Source organism: Pinus tabuliformis, chromosome 8 (assembly GCF_031772625.1).
Source record: "Pinus tabuliformis cultivar Carrire ecotype Pingquan chromosome 8, CPIR1, whole genome shotgun sequence".
Classification (NCBI taxonomy): domain Eukaryota; kingdom Viridiplantae; phylum Streptophyta; class Pinopsida; order Pinales; family Pinaceae; genus Pinus; species Pinus tabuliformis.
This window is the reverse complement of record NC_142294.1, coordinates 416,434,196-416,455,319: the sequence shown is the minus strand read 5'-3', so window position 1 is coordinate 416,455,319 and position 21,124 is coordinate 416,434,196. Positions and strand designations below refer to the sequence as shown.

The 21,124-nt window shown below is 41.8% G+C and overlaps 1 protein-coding gene across 2 annotated transcripts in view; it reads left to right on the top strand.

Moving 5' to 3' along the window:
* The window catches only part of LOC149235823 (uncharacterized), a 97,049-nt gene extending 78,109 nt beyond the window's left edge, over nt 1-18,940 (top strand). For both annotated transcript variants that reach the window (XM_089372196.1, XM_089372198.1), the window contains exon 7: nt 18,752-18,940. In XM_089372196.1, the coding sequence (XP_089228322.1) occupies nt 18,752-18,832 (81 nt within the window). In that variant the 3' untranslated portion in view covers nt 18,833-18,940. The remainder of the gene's footprint in view (nt 1-18,751) is intronic.
* Nucleotides 18,941-21,124: the final 2,184 nt, after the last annotated feature.

Genomic DNA, 21,124 nt, shown 5'->3' with positions numbered 1-21,124 from the left:
AAACTACAATACTCAATTACCAAATGACAAGGCATACCTTTAGGTTCAGGAGGCCCACCTTCAAACATACGATTATAACAAATGGGTGAAGGACCACATGGCTGGCTCAGGTGGCGGAGAATGGCACAACGAGCTAGTTGGTGGCTGCAAGGGGTTGTTGGCTGTTGGCTGAGGACCATCTTGGAGAAAAAATTTCTCCTAGAGATATCACCCACAAAATGTGGGTAACAATGTCCATGGAGAGATCTAATGTATCTAACCAAGATAGCGTCATCAGTGAGCTTGAATTTTTCAGGGATCTCTCTAATGAAGTTTTCAAATCTCTGAGTATATTCCTTCACAAATTCTTTCTCAGTTTTAGCAACTTGAAGGATGTAAAATCCCCTCTTAAAAATGACCCCAAGTTATCACTGTAATTGCTAGGTTTTGTTTGAGTTTTCAGTGAGGCATTTCTTCAAACAGTTTGTTTACTATTGGCTGTAGTTGCACTTTTTTTCAAAATAACCCAAGTAGTTTAACACAAAACTTTAGAAATGATTTCAGATAGTAACATTTTGTTATTAGAACACCCAACAAGGAATTACACCACTGATATGCACCGTATAACAAGAGAGTGAACACCTTTCATTAATGAGAACAACCCAGAAATTATAACAGCAGTGATTTTATTGACACACAGTCATGAAAATGAATGCTACAAGACACAGAACTCATATTGGGACATGATAATTAGTCTAGCGAGCTTACCTGGTATATACGTTGTCCAAGAACTTCCAACTCATGGTCTCCTTCAGCACTAGGCATTCCAGAGATTCGTACCAGCTACAAGAGGACATTTGACCACATTTTCTGTGTGTAATTAGCAAACAAGATATGGAAGTACGCTGCCTTTACCAGCATACAATTTCAGTCTCTTCCAGCATATTGAACTCGACCTTACAAGCCCAAATACAATGCAGCAATTGTAGTATACTCAGCCCACAATAAAAGGTAACTCGGCCTGCTGTTTGTGACTGATAATAACCAGCAGTAAGGGAAAAACTCCAGTCTTCTTCCAAAACAAGGAAACTCGACCCATGGAATATAAACTTCAACCAACAAAAATACCAAGTGATTTGTTCTCCTTAAGTTGGGAAAATCATGCCACAAGAAGCTAGTGACTTGGGTTCTGTTCTCTTCTATGGAACTCAATCATCTTCAAGGACAAAGAATTAGATTCAACGGCTACTCGAACCCACTAGCAAAAAGACTAGGAAACTCATTCTTCTTTATGGGAACTCTTCCAATAAGGTAAATCTCCATATCTAGTTATGGTTATCACCTGTGAGAGATAATATATAGAAAACGCATTATCAAAAGATAAAATTAACTGATAAGACCTCTCTACCTCAATATTTCCTGCAAATCATCTTCTCTTTTGAATCCCAATGGTGAAATCAGAGTGATTCCACTCCTTGAACTTGTTAGGGTGTATAGTTTCAACACCGGAACCAACTATGGCGGCTAGGGTTTCTCAAGCCCTAAGTCTTTTCTCCAAAACTCTCCAAGAGCTCTTTTTCTCAAAATGCAAGTGAAAGAATGAGAAGTGGCCCCCTTATTTCCATTTTAATAACTTATTTACCTTTTCCCTCCAATTAAATATTAAAAACATTTTTCCTTTCTTTATTTAATAAAGTGACTTTTATAAACTAATTAAAGTCAGTTTTAATGTCGGAAAACGCTTAATTCACCTATGTGGTCACACTGGCCACCCAAAGCCCCTTTTTATCATCCTACCCATAGATATTTTCATCCCAATTCCAACAAGCTATTACACTAAGGTGTTTCTCCAAGTAATCATCCCAAAACAACACCTTAAGCATAATTAATTAAAATATGCTTGTTAATAATGTCGTTTTACAGAAATCGTGGGAATGCAACGGAACCAAGAACAAACCGTGCAAAATTTATCATGATGATGAAATATGGTAAGCGATCCTAGTCGGACCCATAAAACCCTTCTAAAACCCTTCGGACCCACCAATGGAGTAACCCCACTCCTGTGACCAGGTTGACACAAGCTCTAGAGATTCCTCCTAACCACATCACATGGTATTTCTCAAGGAGGACGCCTCCAACTAATGTTGAAGCCCATATTTTCTTGAATGTTTCATGAAAGGTATCTTAATCATAAATACTACCTTGGGGTAGGGAAGATACGAGTCCATAGAATTCCCATCAAAGGTTAGGCCAAAACGCATCATGACTTCATCTTACATTATTAGCTTTGCACTCATTGCCTAGTAGAACTGGTGAATATGTTTCTCTGTGGTGGTGCCATCAGTACCATTGAATTTTGGGAGCTACTTGCAATACTTCTCAGGGAATGGATGTGGAGCATTAGGGAGTTTGCTCAAATCAAAGGGCTTGAATGGAGTTATAAGCCATGTCCTATCCATGGTGAAAGGGGTGGTGTTATCAACAAATATTTTCCTAACCACTGGACTAATAGGGTTAATTGGAGATATAGAAGCTTCAATGGTCTTCTTGGTAGTCTTCCTCTTTCTTGGAGCTATGGTATACTCAAAAGAACTACGAGAGGGCTTGATAGGATTGGATTCAGGAGTCACTAGAAGAGGATCTCTCTTGTTGTTTGAGATATTCTCTTCAAAAGGGGTGAAGCTAAATCTTCAAATTACGATGAGGCTGACTCAATTCCTCCCCGGAAATAGTGCCAAAGATGTTGCCTCAAAATCTAGCAGGTGTTGTGTTGTGAGCAAAGCTCACAAGGAAAAAAATTAGAACAAGGGACAACAATGAGGTGTGGCCCACTATCACCGCAACCACTACATCCTACTCTTTTATGGACTTTTACCACTAGGGAGGCTTCCCTTTAGTAGGTCACCTATGAGAGATATGTTAAGTCCAAGGAGTAAGGTGACAAGATAGGCTTATAGAGGACATCTCTTCCTAAGGACAAGGTTCAACAAGCAAGATAAAGCAATTCACATCCACCAATGTATCCTATTAGGGAACAAATGATCTAGGGCTTGATGAATAGCAAGCCTAATGGATCAACCTAGAATCACAAGGCCAAGAAAAGGCTTCTGAGCAATGAATACTAGCAACCAATGGAAAAAGAAGCCTTCAACAACCTCCAAGTTGAAGCCTAGGGCAAACTAGGGCTTTTTTAACAATAAGATCTACCTAGGGCAAAAGAGTTCAACTTTGGAATGGATGGATTAACCACTAAAAGAAGTTGATTTGAAGCAACAAATACTCCTTCCAATGTTGAATCCTTCCACAAGCCAACGACTTCACACCTAGTCCAATTCGTGCCTTAGCCCTAGCTAGCAAATTATCCTTAAGGGGCCAAAATTCAGTTCAAGAGAGAAAACCAAATTTAAGGTAAATTTTGAAGGTGATCAACAAAGTGACAAGGCTAGTGCCTAGTCCTTAGGATGATGGAGTCTATGGGATTGTAAAATATGTTAAATCTTGGCAAGGAGTAAGAGAATGATGAAACCCTAGGTCTCAAAACCCTAACTATTACATTCGTGAGGGAGAAAAATCAGTTGGGAGAGCTAGTTTAAATATTTACCAATGGGGTTTTCATTCACATTCTACTATTGAGTAATGCATACAATGCTATCATCGAGATTCCATACATTGAATTTCAATGATAACTAGCACAATAGAACCCTAGATAATTAACCATTCCATACATTAGACACAATAATAAAAAATGATCAAATCCAAGGTACACTTACAAGATAGAATGCATGCAAAAGCCTTTACTGCTCCAAAGTAACATCTCCAAGACCAAAGAAATAGCTCCAAATAGAAAAATACGCCATAGAGTCACATCTTCATAGAAAAAAAGGCCAAAAATCTCCAAGAAGGTCGAAATAAGTCACAAGTGATGATGATCCAATACAAGGAGCCTATCCTCTATATATATGAGGATTATGACTAATAATTAGCCTACAAAATCCCATTAAACAAGTTTGATGCTAAAATGTACTTGGGTTACAAGCCAACCCATTAGATTTATCAAAATATGTCCTAATTAGCCCACATGTGTGAGTTGTAAGCTCTCTAATGATGACATCATCATCACTAATAAATGCTCCAACTACCATGTCCAAGGGTGATGAGGTGTCCAAGAAAGTGTAGATGTGTGTGAAATCCATGATTTGAGGGTTGGCCATCAAATTCACCTCATTACCTCTAGTGGGGTCCCAAGATCCAGCTGGGGTGCCACAAAGTGGTCTCCATGGGTCTCCAACTGATCCATGTGGATATTGGTGGCCACCTGCCTATTCCACTTGGACCCCCAGTGTTGTTTTCTAATAGTTTCCTATTTTTCAGCGCAGTTTCTTTTTTCAGCAGTTTTCTATTTTTGGCAATTTTCGGGTCCTAAACTTTTGGGGCCATTTTGAGGTCCTAAATGGAATTTTTTAGGAAAATGGGTAAACATGGATCTTTCAGTCGAAAAATGGGGCAATCGAAAGTTGTTGTCATTGAATAGACCTTTCTAACGGGCTATTGTGCACACCAAACGAAGATCGTATGCCAAAGTTATGACCCCAGGAAGTTGCCATTCCAACTAACCCCATCAGAGCCCATACCTTTTGGCGCTTCATTTCCTAGGGTTAGGTTTTTGATAGGATTTCTCATTGTTTCTTCATGATAAAAAGGCCTTTGAGCCTCATTGTAACATAGTTCAAAAGGCATGTAGCCGCACATCTCTTCTCAGAGATAAACAATCATCGCCCGAGCTAGTTTGTTTTCATTCTTCATGTAAACAATATTTAGCATTTGCTATTTATTAATTGAAGTTTATTTTTACTGTATCTCTATGTTTCTATTTTAAATTTGTATTTCATTTTGTTCCTTCATAAATTTGGATCAGTGGTATCAGAGCGATCTGCGCTTTCTCTGTTTTTCTGTGCATGTCCACAAGAAGGTCGAGGTATAAGGATTTGGGACTCGAACTGGTTGAATCCTTGCAAGACCGTCCTTGCCAACCTCGATGGCCTCCCATGGTGGAAGAAAAGAAAGACGAGGGAGTAGGAGATCCTATCAAATTGTTGCTCGAAGAAGCCCTCCATCAACAGAGGAATGAGATGATGGACAATTTTTCCCAGACCCTTCGGCGGATACCAATGGGTGATGCATCTTCATCTAGCAGCCACTTCGGAGGTGTCACCCCCTTTAAGGTACAAGTTAATTTTGACATTCCCATATTTGAAGGCTAAATAGACGCAAATGCTCTAGATAAATGGTTAAATCTACTGGAAGGATATTTTTCGGTCCATAATTTTTCCAATAGAGAAAAAATTACTTTTTCACTCCTTAAGGCTGCCCCCCATGTCAAGGACTGGTGGGAAAATTACTGTGATCAAAGAGGCAAGGAGGAATCCTCACTATTTTCAGCCACACCCTCTTAGGACTCTTTCCGAGATGTTATTAAGGAACAATATTACCCTATTGGGAGATATGAAGACAAGTACATAAAATGGACCACACTACCACAGGAAAGGGATAAAGAAGTGCCATAGTTCATGATCCAAACTTAAATAGGAATGAAACAACTTACATATATAATCATGTACACAGAGATGCAGCATAAAAACACTTCATTTCATTAATAGAAAAATACTGAAATATGCTTACAAACAAAATGGAAATAAGATAGTTCGGGTGATGGTAGCTTATCTCTAAGAAGAGATGTGGTGGCTACATTCCTTTGAACTGTGTTACAATGAGGCTCAAGGGCCTATTTATTATTGGAAAACATGAGAAAACCCCAAACAACCAAAACCTAACCCCAAGAGATGTAACACCAAGAGTTTGTGGGCCCCGTTAGGGTTAGTTGGACAGCCAACTTCCCAGGGTCGTAAATTGGTCATATTATTTCCATATGGCATGCATGATACCTTGTTGAAAAGGTCTCGCCGAGTACTACAGGTTTTGCTGCAGAACCCTGCCTACAAGTAAGGGCCTGCCGCGGACCCCCAAAAAACGTCGTTTAGGGGGTCAAAAATGCTCCGGAAGTTTAGGACTCGAAAAACTGCTAAAAATAGTAAATGCTGAAATGAACAAGGAAACAGATGAAACGGATTGGGGGTTCTAGGTGGAATAGGCGGGTGGCCACCAATATCCACCTGGATCATTCCTCCCCCCTTAGGAAGCAATGGTCCCCATTGCGTGTAGAGCCTCCATGAGGTGAGGAAATTTTTGTTGAATCTAGTCCCTGGTGAACCACTTGCCCTGGTGACCCACTTTCCCTGGCGACGGAGTTGGCTTGCTTTGACAACTCGATATCACTATATCCTTTGTTGGCGAGTGTTCTTGATCTATGTATCTATGATTTGATCAGTTGTGGCCTGTTCCATGTAGTCCGTGTTGGGCTCTGTTTGTGTGAGATGTTTTGCAATGTCAGATGTGTCCAATAATGGTGGAAAGTATGGTCGAAGGCGATCTACATTGAACAGTGGGTGTAGACCAAGGAATGATGGGATGCTAAGCTCGAAGGCATTGTCACTGACGACCTTGGTGATGGTGTATGGCCCATATCAGAGCGGGCGAAGTTTGCGGTGGGGTCCAGCAAGGCGCTCCTTCTGCAAATGTAGCCAAACTTTGTCGCCCACTTGGAACTTGTGCGGCACTCGATGTTGATCATGGCGCTGCTTGTACTTATCATTGGCTCTATCCAATATATCATGGCGTTGTCCAACAATGGTGGAAAGCATGGCCTAAGGCGATCTACATTGAACACTGGGTGCAAACCAAGGAACAGTGGGATGCTGAGCTCAAAGGCATAGTCATCGACGACCTTGGTGATGGTGTATGGCCCATATCGGAGCGGGCAAAGTTTGCGGTGGGGTCCAAAAAGGCGCTCCTTCTGCAAATGTAGCCAAACTTTGTCGCCCACCTGGAACTTGTGTGGCACTCGATGTTGATCATGGCGCTACTTGTACTTAGCACTGGCGGATGTGTTGAATGTGCTCAATGAAGTTGTTAGCCCTTTCAACTTCAGATTGAACGTGAGCCGAATCTACCAAAGTGGCTGCAGATGGTATGGCCACATCAATGGGGCATAATGGTTGAAATCCCAACCCTACCTGAAAGGGGTTGTGGCCTGTTGAGCTATGGAGAGCTTTGTTGTAGCTGTGTTGGACATAGGGGAGACTTTAATCCCACATGCGTGGATGCTTCGAGTTGTACATGCGTGGAATGTGTACGATCATCTTGTTGACAACCTCTGTTTGGCCATTAGTTTCGAGATGGAAAGTTGTGGACCTAGTAAGTTTTGTATCTAGCATCGACCAGAGAATCGACCAAAATGCACTTAGGAATCTGTTGTCATGATCTGAGACAATGGACTGTGGGATCCCAAAATGTACCCACACTCGCTCAAAGAAGAGCTTAACAGTGGCCTTTGCCATGATACTATTCTTGCAGGCCGCCATGATGGCCATCTTAGAGAATCTGTCGACGACCACGAAAATGCAATCGTTGTCGTGCTTAGTAGAAGGAAGACCTGACATGTAATCCATGGAGATAGATTCCCAAGGCCGACTAGGAGTAGGTAGAGGAGTATACAGGCCTTGCTTCTTGATGGTTGGTTTGGCAATGGCGCAGGCGGTGCAGGATCTAATGTACTTCCCAACATCCTGACAAAGTTTCGGCCAATAAAAATACTTCTGCAATAACGCCATTGTTTTCTCTACTCTGAAATGTCCAACGACCCGACTATAGTGCGCCTCCCAAATCATCTTGGCACGCTCACTTGAAGGAACACAAATGTGTCCCAGGTGGCATAATAGTGCATCTTGAAGGTGAAAATTTGGAACTTGCTTCCCTTCTAGGAGTGTTTGGTATATGTTGCTGAATTTTGGATCACTCTTGTAAAGATGTGGCCACCCCGATGTCTCGTGCCCATAGGAGTTGAGCACGGTGATCAGTGCCATGACCAGTGGTTCGCTGAGTCAATCAACGATGTTATTGGTGCTGCCCTTCTTATACTTAATGTTCAAATGGAATTGTTGCAGATAGGTGGACCATTTCTAATGGCGATCGTTCTGCAACTTCCCTTGTGTCTGTATGAACTGTAGAGGTCGATGGTCTGTGTGGATGACCATTTCCTTCCCTAGAATGTAATGCTTCCATTGACGACATGCCTGCACAATGGAATACATTTCTTTGTCGTAAGTGGGGTACTTTCGGACTGTGTCTGAAAGTGTCTCACTGTGGTAAGCCACTGGATGCCCATGCTGAGTAAGAACTGCACCAATAGCATAGTCGGAGGCATTTGTCTCAATCTCAAATGGTTGTTGCAGGTCTGGTAATGTGAGCATTGATGCAGAACAGAGGTGATTCTTCAACTCGAAGAACACTCTTTGTTGGGTTTCTGACCAAAAAAACTTTGCTTTCGCTCCACCCTTGGTGACTTGACTTAAAGGCCAAGTGATATGAAAGAACCCCAACATGAACCTACAGTAGAAATTGGCAAGACCCACAACGCTGCAGAGCCCTGTTAGAGTGGTTGAGGCTGGCCAATCCTGAATGACTTGTATCTTGGATGGGTCCACATGTACACCTTTCTCATCAATGATGTATCCGAGATATTGAACCTGGGTCAGGCCAAAGGTGCATTTCTCCAAGTTAGCACAGCTTGTGTTGTCACAAAGTTTGAAGAACCTGTCAAATATGGTGGAGGTGTTCTTCCCAACTCTGGCTAAAGATCAAGATGTCATCTAAATACACCACTCACGAATGCATTAGTGAAGGGTGGCAAGATGTCGTCCATCAGTCTCATGAAGGTTGTAGGGGCGTTTGTTAATCCGAACGGCATGACCAACCATTCAAAAAGGCCCTCCTTGGATTTGAAGGCATTCTTCCACACATCGGAGGGTTAGATAGGCACCTAGTGATAACCTGACTTCAAGTCAATTTTGCTGAAATATTTGGCCCCTTTGAGTTGGTCCAGAAGGTCATCAATCCGCGAGATTGGGTACCTATTCCGGATAGTGATCTTGTTCAGTGCCCGATAGTCAATACAAAGCCTCCAGGTCCCATCCTTCTTCTGTACCAATACAATCGGGCTCCCACAAGGTGATGAGCTTGGCCTGATGTGCCCTTTCTGCAATAGTTCCTGAATCTGCCTCTTGATCTCATCGTTCTCCAGAACAGAGCATCGATAGATCGGTCCATTGGGCAGTGGCGCGCCTGGGGTCAGATCGATGGAGTGCTTGACCTGATAGTGTAGAGGTACCCCTGTGGGTGAGGCGAAAATATCCCTGTACTCCTCCACGACCTTGTCCATCTGTTGTTGTTATGCAAAGGAGCCCTGCTTGGAAGTCATGGCCATAACCTTCTTCTTGCCCTAGGGGCGAATCATAAGGAAAACAAATTTCCTGGTCTGGGAAATGATCTTACTGCATTGCTTTGCAGTGATCAAAGAGATGGCGGTAGGCAGGGCTACCTCCAGTATCCTATACAACTTATTAGCCAAAGTAATAATCACAGAGAGAGGTCTAGACTCATATACAACATGTTGCTTCCACAAGTATGGTTGTCCCAACAATACATCACAAACTTCAATAGGAGCAACGTCACATAGTACCTCATCTGTGAAGGGCTTGATGCTATAGGGAAGGCAACATTGCTGGCTGACGCGAAGATATCGTCCTTGGTGAAGCCACCTAATGGTGTACGACTGTGGATGTGCTGTAGTCTTTAGGCTTAGCCGCTTCACGAACTCTGCTGAAATGAGGTTCTTTTGGCTCCTGCTGTCAACAATGAACTGTAGCGGAGAACCCTTCACCCACATCTGTGAGTGGAAGAGGCATTCCCCTCCCTCTGGATCTTTAGGCTCAATCTTTTGGATCTTGGTGGTGGCCATGGTGGCACTAGGCTCCGCATCAATGATCTGCTTCCCTTTGTCAGTTCCCTTATCGGGTTATGATTCAGAGTCTAAACCTGCATCTGATTCGGAAGCCTTCAGCTTGGCCACCAGTCACTGCTTAGCCTGACACTCACTTTTATTGTGAGTGGAGCTCCTATGGAACTCACACCATTTTCCTGTGTCCTTCTTCGTCTTCGTGGTGTTGTTCTTTGCTTGCGGCTTCGGTGGGCTGTCCTGGGTAGCCCTGCCTTGGCTTGGTCCTTTGTTTTGTGGTTTGGGGGCGCCTTTTCCTTGCTTTGGATCAGATCCAAAGTCCCGCTTCTTCTATTTAAACTTTTGCTCAATCTTGACAGCGTACTGATACGCCGTGTCAAGCGAGGAAATGTCCAGAAACTCCATCTCATCTTGGATGTACTTGTATACACAGTGATACTTGAGCACCAATGTCACTCAGTATCCTTGATACCCAGCTTTGTGCGAAGGGTATGGAAAATATTTGTGAACTCTGGCACATCTTGGTCCCTTCCCTACCGTAGTGTGGTCCACTTTATGTATTTGTCTTCATAGCTCCCGACAAGGTAATATTGTTCCTTGATGGTGTTCCGGAAAGAATTCCAAGTGGATGCAGCTGAAAACAGCGAGGGTTCACTCTCGTCCTTTTGTTTACAGTAGGTTTCCCACTAGTCCTTGACGTGTGGGGTGGCTTTGAGAAGTGCAAAAGTAATCTTTTCCTTATTGGAAAAGTCATGAACTGAAAAATATCCTTCCAACAGATTTAACTATTTATCTACGGCATCTGCATCTATTGGGCCTTCGAATATGGGAATATTGAAGTTAACTTGTACCTTAAAAGGAGTGGTGCCTCCAGAGTGGCTGCTGGATGAAGATGCATCGCATGTGGGTAGCCGTCAAAAGATATGGGCAAAGTTATCCATCATCTTGTCCCTCTGTCGCTCGAGGGCTTTCTCAAGCAACATTTTGAAAGGATCTCCTACCCCCTCGTCTTTATTTTCTTTCGCCATGGGAGGTCGTTGGGTTTTGCAAAGCTGATCTTGCAATGGTTCAACTAGATCAAGACCTAACTCCTTATACCCTGACCTCATTGGGGACATGCAAAGAAAAATAGAGAAAGAGCAAACTGCTCTGATACCACTGATCCGAACTTAATCAGGAACACAACAACTTACAGATATAATCATAAAAATAGAGATGGAGCAAGAAAACACTTCATTTCATTAATGAAAAAATACTAAACTATGCTTACAAACAAAATGGAAATAAGATAGCTCGAGCGATGGTAGCTTATCTCTAAGAAGAGATGTGGCACTACATGCCTCTGAATTGTGTTAAAATGAGGCTCAAGGGCCCATTTATTATTGGAAAACATGAGAAAACCCTAAACAACCAAAACCCTAACCCCAGGAGATGTAACACCAAGAGTTTGTGGGGCCCGTTGGGGTTAGTTGGGCAGCCAACTTCCCGGGGTCGTAACTTGGTCATATTATCTCTATTTGGCGCGTACGATACCTTGTTGGAAAGGTCTCGCCAATTACTACAGGTTTTGCCGCAGGCCCTTGTCTATGGCTATGGGCCTGTCGCGGGCCCCCAAAAAATGTCGTTTAGGGGGTCAAAACTGCTCCGAAAGTTCAGGACCCAAAAAACTGCTAAAAATAGTAAATGCTGAAATGAACAAGGAAATAGATGAAACATACTAGGGGGTCTAGGTGGAATAGGCGAGTGGCCACCAATATCCACCTAGATCAGTTCATGAATATCTTTCATACCCTATGCACAAAGTTGGGTATCAAGGATTCTAAGTGACATCTGGTGCTCAAGTATCGTGGTTGTCTGCACAAATACATCCATGCAGAAATGGAGTTCTTGGACATTTCACTTGGTGCAATATACCAATTTGTTGTGAAGATCAAGCAAAAATTTAAACAAAAGAAGAGACTTTGGATCTGGCAATCTACAAATCCGAAGCAGGGCAAAGGCACCCCCAAATCATAGAACAAAGGATAGAGCCAAGGTGGAACGACCTAGGACAACCCGTCGAAGCCGTAAGTAAAGAATAGAAATGAGAAGATGATGAAAGACACGGGAAAGTGGTGTGAGTTCCACAAGAGCCCCACTAACAACACAAGTAAATGTCGCGCAAAGCAATCACTAGTGGTCGAGCTAGAAGCTTTAGAGTTAGATGCATGTTCCAACTCTCAGCTAAAACCCGACAAGGGGAAACAAATCATTGATGCAAACCGCAATGCTACTGTTTCCACCACCAAGGTCAAGAAAAGTGAGCCCAAAGATCTAGAGGAGGGTGAGTGTCTCTTCCACTCATAGATGTGGGTGAAGGGTGCTCTATTGGAGTTCATTTTTCATAGTGGGAACCAAAAGAACTTGATCTTAGTAGAGGTCGTTAAGTAGTTGGGCTTGCCGATAATACCACACCCACGCCATACACCATCAGGTGGCTCAACCAAGAGTGAGATCTCCGTGTCAACCAACAGTATCGCCTTCCCTACAGCATCAAGCCTTTCACAGATGAGGTATTATGTGATGTTGCTCCCCTTGAAGTTTGTGATGTTTTATTAGGGCAACCATACTTGTGGAAGCGCCATGTTGTGTATGAGTCCTGACCTCATATTGTTATTATTAGTTTAGGAAGAAAACTATATATGATATTGGAGGTAGCTCCTACTACCACCATTTCTTTGATCTCTGCTAAGCAATGAAGTAAGATCATCTCCCAAACTGGGAAATTTGTTTTCTTCCTAATTCGCTCTCAAAGTAAGGGGAAGATCATGGCCACATCCATGGCCTCCAAGAAGTGCTCCTCCACGTAGCAGAAGTAAGTGGATAAGGTCATGGAGGAGTACAGTACATCTTCTCCTCTCCCATGAGGGTACCTTTGCACTGTCAAGTCAAGAATTAAATCGATCTAACCATCAGTGCACCTCTACCTAATGGGCCAATCTACCGTCGCTCTCCTCTGGAAGACAAAGAAATCAAGTGATAGATCCAAGTGTTGCTACAAAAAGGGCACATCCGACAAAGTTCTTCATCACATAGGAGCCCAATTGTCCTCATGCAAAAAAAGATGGGACATGGAGACTCTGCATTGATTATTGGGCACTGAACAAAATCACAGTCAGGAACAGATACCCAATCCCATGGATTGATGGCCTTCTTGACCAACTCAAGGGGTTAAGTACTTCAACAAGATTGATTTGAAGTTCGGCTATCACCAAGTTCTAATAGAACCACAGATGTATGGAAGATTGCCTTCAAGTCCAAGGAGGGTATCTTTGAGTGGTTGGTCATGCCCTTATGGTTGACAAATGCCCCCGCAACTTTTATGAGGTTGTTGGACGACATCTTGCGGCCGTTCACCAACTCGTTCATGGTTATATATCTAGATGATATCCTCATCTTCAGCAAGAGTTAGGCAGAGCAATTGCAACATATTCGGCAAGTTCTTCAAACCTTGCAGCAACACTTGACCCTTGAGTCAAGTTACCAAGGGCAGAGTAAAAGCAAAGTTGTTTTGGTCCGAGTCACAACAAAAGGCATTAATTGAAAAAAAATACCACCTTTGCTCTGCACCAGTCCTCACCATGCCAGACCTGCAATAGCCATTTGAAATTGAGACAGGTGCCTTTGATTATGCTATTGGTGCAGTCCTTACTCAGCAAGTTCACCCAGTGGCCTATCACAATGAGACGCTCTTTGATATTGTTCGAAGGTGCTCCACCTATGATAAGGAAATGTATTCTATCATGTAGGCATGTTGGCAATGGAAACTTTATATTTTGGGGAAGGAGACGATTGTCCACACGGATTACCGCCCTCTTCAATTTATGCAGACACAAGGGAAGTTGTAGAATAACCGCCATCAGAAATGGTCCACATACCTACAACAGTTCCATTTGAACATTAAATACAAAAAGGGTAGCACCAGTCATGTCACAAACTTCCTTAGTTGGCCCCCGATTGTGGCACTAAGCATAGTTCTCAACTCTTGTGGGCACAAGACCTATGGATGGTCGCAACTATCTGAAAATGACTCAAAATTCGCTACCACCTATAAGAAGTTGATGGCTGGAGATCCAGTTTTAGACTTCCACCTTCAGAATGGACTATTGTGTTATATAGGACATCTTTGTGTTCCTTCAAGCGAGCGTTGCCAAGTTGATTTGGGAAACGCATTACAATCAAATCGCATGACACTTTGGTGTGGAGAAGACAGTGGCAGTACTGCAGAAGTATTTTTATTGGCCAAAACTACGACAAGATGTTGGAAAATATATCAGATCCTACACTGTTTATGCCATTGCCAAGCCAACCATTAAGAAGCAAGGCCTGTACACTCCTCTTCCTACTCCTAGTCGGCCTTGGGAATCCATCTCCATGGGCTATATGTTTGGCCTTCCTTCTACCAAGCATGGTAATGATTGTGTGTTTGTGGTCATTGATAGATTTTCTAAGATGGCCATATTGGTTGCCTACAAGAAGAGTATCACAGCAGAAGCCACTGCCAAGATCTTCTTCGAATGAGTATGGGTACATTTTTGGATCTCATAGACCATTATATCAAATCGAGATAGCAAGTTCCTAAGCGCATTTTGGTCGAGCCTCTAGTCATTGTTGGACACCAAGCTCACCAAGTCGACTGCATTCCACCCCCAAACTGATGGCCAAACATAGGTCGTCAATAGGATGATAGTGCACATACTATGCATGTACAACTATAAGCATCCACGAACATGGGATGAGAGACTCCTCTATGTGCAACACATCTACAATAGAGCTCTCCATAACTCAACTGGCCACAAACCTTTTCAAGTGGGCCTGAGATTTCAACCATTGTGTCCCATTGATGTTGCAATGCCTCTTGCAACTACACAGATAGAATTTGCACATGTTCAATTCGAAGTTGATAAGGTCATCAAGTTTATTGAATGCATACTGCACATCTGCCAGTAGGTTCATGATATCCTGGATAAAGCCAATACTAAGTACAAACAATGTCATGATCAACATCGAGTGCCACATAAATTTCAAGTGGGCAACAAGGTTTAGTTGCATTTGTAGAAGGAATGCCTTGTCGGAGCTTATCAGAAGTTCGACCACTCCGAGATAGGCCTTACACCATCACCAAGGCTATGGGTGACAATGCTTTCGAGCTAAATATCCCCCCATTCCTTGGCATACGCCCAATATTCACTGTGGACCACCTTCGGCCATACTTTTCACTATTGTTAGACACATCAAATATTGTTGAGCAGCTGACACCAACAGAGCTCAACCTAGATTGCATTGAACATACCACAACTGATCAGATCATGGACACACAAATTAAGAACACTCACTAATAGAGGATCCAATTGTATTAGGTTGCCAAAGCCGACTAGCTCCTACACCAAGGCAAGTGGCTCATCAAGGACCAAGTTCACAGAAGTTTCCTCACCTCATGGAGGCACTCAACACAATCGAAACCATTGCTTCCTAAGGGGGGAGGATTGGTCCAAGTGGATATTGGTGGCCACTTGCCTATTCCACTTGGACCTCCAACACTATTTTCTATCAGTTTCCTACTTTTCAACACAGTTTCCTATTTCAGCAGTTTTCTATTTTTGGCAATTTTCGAGTCCTAAACTTCTGGAGCCGTTTTGAGGCCCTAAACGATGTTTTTTGGGAAAACAAACCATGTTTACAGTCGAAAGTTGTTGTCCTCAAATAAGCCTTTCTAACGGGCTATCATGTGCACCAAGCAGAGATCATATGCCAAAGTTACAACCCCGAGAAGTTGACGTTCCAACTAACTCCATCGAGGCCCATACCTTTTGGCACTTCACCTCCTAGGGTTAGATTTCTAGATGTTTAGGGTTTCTCATTGTTTCTTCATGATAAAAAGGCCTTCGAGCCTTATTGTAACACAATTCAGAAGGCATGTAGCCATCACATCTCTTCTCAGAGATAAGCTACCATTGCCTGAGCTAGTTTGCTTTCATTCTGCATGTAAACAATTTTAATCATTTGTTATTTATTAATTGACGTTTAATTGCACTATATCTTTGTGTTTCTATTTCAAATACGTATTTCATTTCGTTCCTTCATAAATCTGGATCACCAACTGCTAAATTAGGCTTCCTTTGCTCCAACGTTAGGGGCTCCTCTAGTGCAACAATCCCTCCCTAGTCTCTCAGTGTGAGAACATCCTCATTTGGGCTCTGAATCAACTGTTGCCCATCGAGTTGTGTCAAGGCCAACTTGGAGGCACGCTGGGTCTAGCTGATCATCCTGAAGAATCCTCAAAATTGTGTCAAATTCAACCAAGGTCTTGGGTGTTGGAGGTGCTCCAGGACATGTGTCATCCAATGATGCTACTAGTAGGCTCCTAACTCTGAACACTTCACTTGTTTGTGCCATTGTACTCCCTTGAAGAGCTTGGGTACCTATGGAGTAGATGCCAAAGGCCGGGGCTACTGAACCACCTGACAAGAACAACATGGATTCTAGTGAAATCAATCAGCCTTTAGGGACCAAGATCAATAATGCATCTAAGTGAACCAAACTTGAATGTTAAGGGAAATTTAATACTTCAAACAAGGATTCCTTTCCAAAATCAGAACCCTGATCTCGCAAAGATGTTTTTCCCCAGATAGGATTGGCTAAAGGTCAACCCTATTAGGTGCTTCCACGACCTAAGGGAAAGAAACAACTCCTTGGTCCACCCTTCAATTGATAGGTGCTAGTAAATAATAATGATGGTAATGGAGGGGAGAAGACTTCATGGCCAAGTAACATGGTCAAAGGGACCAACTGATGGGGGTGTCCACGTCCTTAGTGTATAGATGTGAGGAGGCAGCATTCGTGGATGCATGAGTTACTATCTAGGTCTTTGTTTTTCCATCCATCTTATGCTCCTTTTATTTCTTCTTGATTTTTCCTTGTATTACTAGTTATAGCTCAAGGGTTAGAGCTTACTTTGTATTATGTAGCATTTTTATTGCCCCCTTAAGATGAGTAATCTCATTGCTCATCGGGGTTGGACATGCAAGGGTTCTTTCTTTTGATGTAATGGAGCAACATGTGCTCAGTAACAGGGTGAAAACCATATGAGTGAGGTAGAGCTCATGCTAGGTTTTTCCCCACATGCTAATCTTCATGTCCTTGGCCATCTTTTGCATTTTAACTTTTCTTTCTTTGTTTTGTTTTGGCCATGATATGCTCTTTTTGTTTCTTTTAGCTGCATCAACCTCCCAAGGCCAAGTTTGGGGCCCTACTCAAGGTATGTGAACATATGAGTGCCATATCCCCAGAAACCAATGGCAAGTTGAACCTGAAGAGTGGAGGTGAGATATGGGCTTGTAATGTAAGATGGAAGGTGTTAATTATGACATATGGGAAGATGGAACTACGCTATCTCAATCAGGGCTTCCCAAGTAGTGCCCCTCCTATACCCAAAGGGCCTTAATGGAGGTCCCGCTGGACTAGTATCAAAATCCCCCATGTAAGATGAGAGAACAGGATCACATTCAAGATTTGTCAATCTTCCAAATCACCCCATAATCCATACTAAATGCCCAAAAACAAACACGTATAAGCACTCTATTGCGCAATGATCAAAGTTCCTTTTGAATGGCATCCCACCTTCGCCCAAGTGTTAATGTTGAATGGATGAGAAGCACATGGCTGATGCAAGTGGCGAAGGCATTGGCATATCATCAGCTAACGTTGGTTGGCAAAGGCTGATCGGCTGGCTATCAAGAGTAGGAGAAAAGTTTTCTCCTATGGGGTTACCATTTTTATGGGTAACAGTCCTCACAACTAATAAAAAAAAAAAAATCCATTCAAGTCCATGGGAGAATGTAGGGAGTATTTGGGGAGTACTTTTAATGGCCCCAACAATGTCCTGAGAGCGACAATGTTGGACAGCTCCCCACCGGGGTAGGGAGCAGCTCAAAACCCTGTAGAGCATGCTCCCAAAAATAGCTCTTGGGACGAAGTGACCTAGAAGTAGGTGTTCAAGAGTGCTTCCTCTTGAAGTACACTTTTGAAGTGAAGTGCGGTGGGTGGGGGGAGAGGCGCGCTCCCACACAACTCATACAAAGAGTTCCTGATGTTCCCCTGGGATAGCATAGTCAGCCTTCTTAGCCCCAATCATTCTTTGGAGGACATTATTAGGTTTAGCATTGGCACTTTCACAGTGGTTGACAAAGATTTTGGCAGCTCCTCTAATTTGGATGCTGGCCATAGCCTTTCTGCTCACAAGTTAACTTTTTTTGTTACATGGATGTTTCTCCCTATAGAGTTTGTCTCTAGTACAAGGTCTGTGGTTTAAACTTCACCTATTTGGGTTCATCCCATATTAGTTTTGTATTTTGATCTTTGTTCATTTTTTGTTTTCAGCTGTAGGCATTCCTTCATTGTTACTATTAGTTGTTGTACAGGATTAAGTTTCAGAATTTATTATATAAAATGGACAGCTAAATTGAATTCTTTTTAGTTCCTTACACTCTAGTAGAACAGACCATGGTTTGAACTTCTTATATTGTTATTTGGCTACTTTATGTGTTTCCCTAGATTTGGAATACTTTCCTTTAAATCAGATAATTCATACTATTCAGGTTGGTAGACTTTTTTGACAATCACTTGTACATGTAGATAGAGGAGTTTGAGATTGTAATCTAATGAGATCAAGTCTAGAAGTTAAAAGTCCATTCACACGGATGCAACTTTTTCTTTATAATTATATTTATCTCTATTGAAAAAGGAAAAGTTATAAAAGGCTTAACTGTTGAAGATCCATTCTTGCGATTCTTGTAATGATTAGAATTGTGTGTCTGTCAACAGATAGTTCAGATGCATAAGACTTGGTTATCATTTGTTGCGCTGACAAACAGATTAGCAAAAGCTGAAGGTTCTGCCAACTGATAGTGACATCTCTGACTGTCTACCAAAGCCATTTGACCCAGTAGAATGCAGGGACGTTTGCCAATAACTTACCGGTTCTTTCTGGTGGAAATTTTCTTTATGTTCTGATCAGCTCTCAAGAAGAACAGGCCTTTTACATAAAACAGTGCTAATCAAGTTCAAGACAAAGGGCAGCTAACTTGGATAGCATATTTGACAAACCCCATGGAAAATAATGTCACACCGTTCGTTTTCTTTTCCAGCCCTTTTCACTTTGGACCTGGCAATGCACAACATTTTTCTAACATACACATAACCAAAGAAGTTTTATTTTTACTGGTTTATAATTCAAGCTACAGCTTGATATCTGGAACAATGATGTGAACACCATGTCATTTCATTTTATGGTTTTCTGCTTTTATGCTGGTATGCAATGGCTCTCTTCAAAGTGACATGTAACTAATGTGATATAAAATCACTTGCTCGGGAGGCATGCTTGCTCTCTATTGGTTGCATAGTTGGAGAATGGTCATGTGTGAATACTTACAATCTGAGCTTGTTATCCATGTTTGAAAGGCATACTTATCTGATGCTTGTTTTCTTTCCAAAAAATGAGACTTCATATTGTGCTCAGAATAATTATCTGCAGGTGATTACTGTATAAACACAATGCTTCATGATAGCAGGTTATGATCACTGCTCCTTTATTCTTAAAATGGTTGGAGGCCCCAGTATACTTCTGTAGTGTCTGACCTCTCAGACAGGTTTTTGGGATTTTATAATTATTGATAAGGAAAGACAAAATCCTTCTCTATAACAGATTTATATCACTATGCTGCTTTTCCTCGGCCATTGTACTTTATTATTTTATCTGTTCCTACAGAGTCATTTTGGAACTTCCTTGCATTTTTGTACATAATTTATTTGTCAATCATAGTTACTTTTTCGGTGTGTGGGAATACAGGTGCAAATGCTCGCTCTTCCTTGTTTTCCCTGTCGGGGCTGGTTCAAATTCTTGCTTTAGTGTCTGATTTGTTCAGTTGTCCCGTGGAAAAAAATTGGTTTGTTCAGTTGTTGCTTATTTGTGAATATGAGCATTTGCTTTGTTGCCCTGGTTCAAATTCTTGTTCTAGTATCTATAATCGTTTGTTGAGTTGTCATGCGGGAAAAAAAATTATGTTGTTCAGTTTTTTCTTATTTCTTCACTTGATCTTCCAGTTCTAGTATCACATTCTAAAAGGAAGACAGCAAGATGATACTTGGAATATATGGTCCATGATATAATCTCTCTGATCCTTTGACCTTACAATAATTTAGTTATAAAGTTCTCTCACTACTCTAACCATTGTTTAGAACCATTGGCTCTCCCTCTTTAATAGCTCCCAATTTGTTAATCTGTATCATATTCATCTCTTTGAAACACTAAGAGCAGGCTTGGAATTTGACAAACCTGCCGCCTCTCCAGATGAAATTGAATGACGGTTCAGTTTTCACACTCACGTAAAAAATTTGTAATATACATCCGGACTTTCAAGATAATAATTCAATGCAAATGAAATTTCATGACTTCTACCTGTCTTTGAGATCTTGTGAGATTCATTTTAACTTTACATTAAACTCATTGTACAATGTACATTGCAAAGTTTTATGAATTTATTATAAAAAATGATTATAGCAATAAATTTGACATTTTAGCTTCTATATCTTTGTGAAATCACTTAACAAACTTTGCTCTATGTTATATCAAATCAATATGAATAATCAACACTAAAATCTGTGAAATCATAAAGATAACATAAGTTGAAATTCAAATATGCAAGTACACAAAATTTGAAGAACTTGATACAATTCAAGAACTACAAACCCTTGCTAGGGTATCCACCAAAATAGCAAACCCTAGCCACCATCCCCTCACAAGAAATCTCCCTTAACTAATGCTAGTTTCATCTCCAAGGATCCACAAACAAGCAAGTACAACACACTGGCAAGTCCTCCTTGGCACCTACATATGCATGACACAAATCTACAAGATAGTTTCCCTTTATCTTCTCCACATCAAGCATAAAGATGGTCACTGTCACAATCCAATGAGATCCTTTTGAAGCTTGGGGATTAGAGTGGAAGAGTGAGTTTCACCATTGTTCCAACGGATGACCTCAAAGTTGGTTTGGACGAAGAGCTCATGAGGCAGATGAAGGCATCACCCATATTTCACTTTGTTAGTTTGGTCATCTTTACGGGCAAGAGTCCAAGTTTAATGCCTGTTATAAGGAGGAACAAGGAAACAGGCAGTCGGATGTCATCCTTGAGATT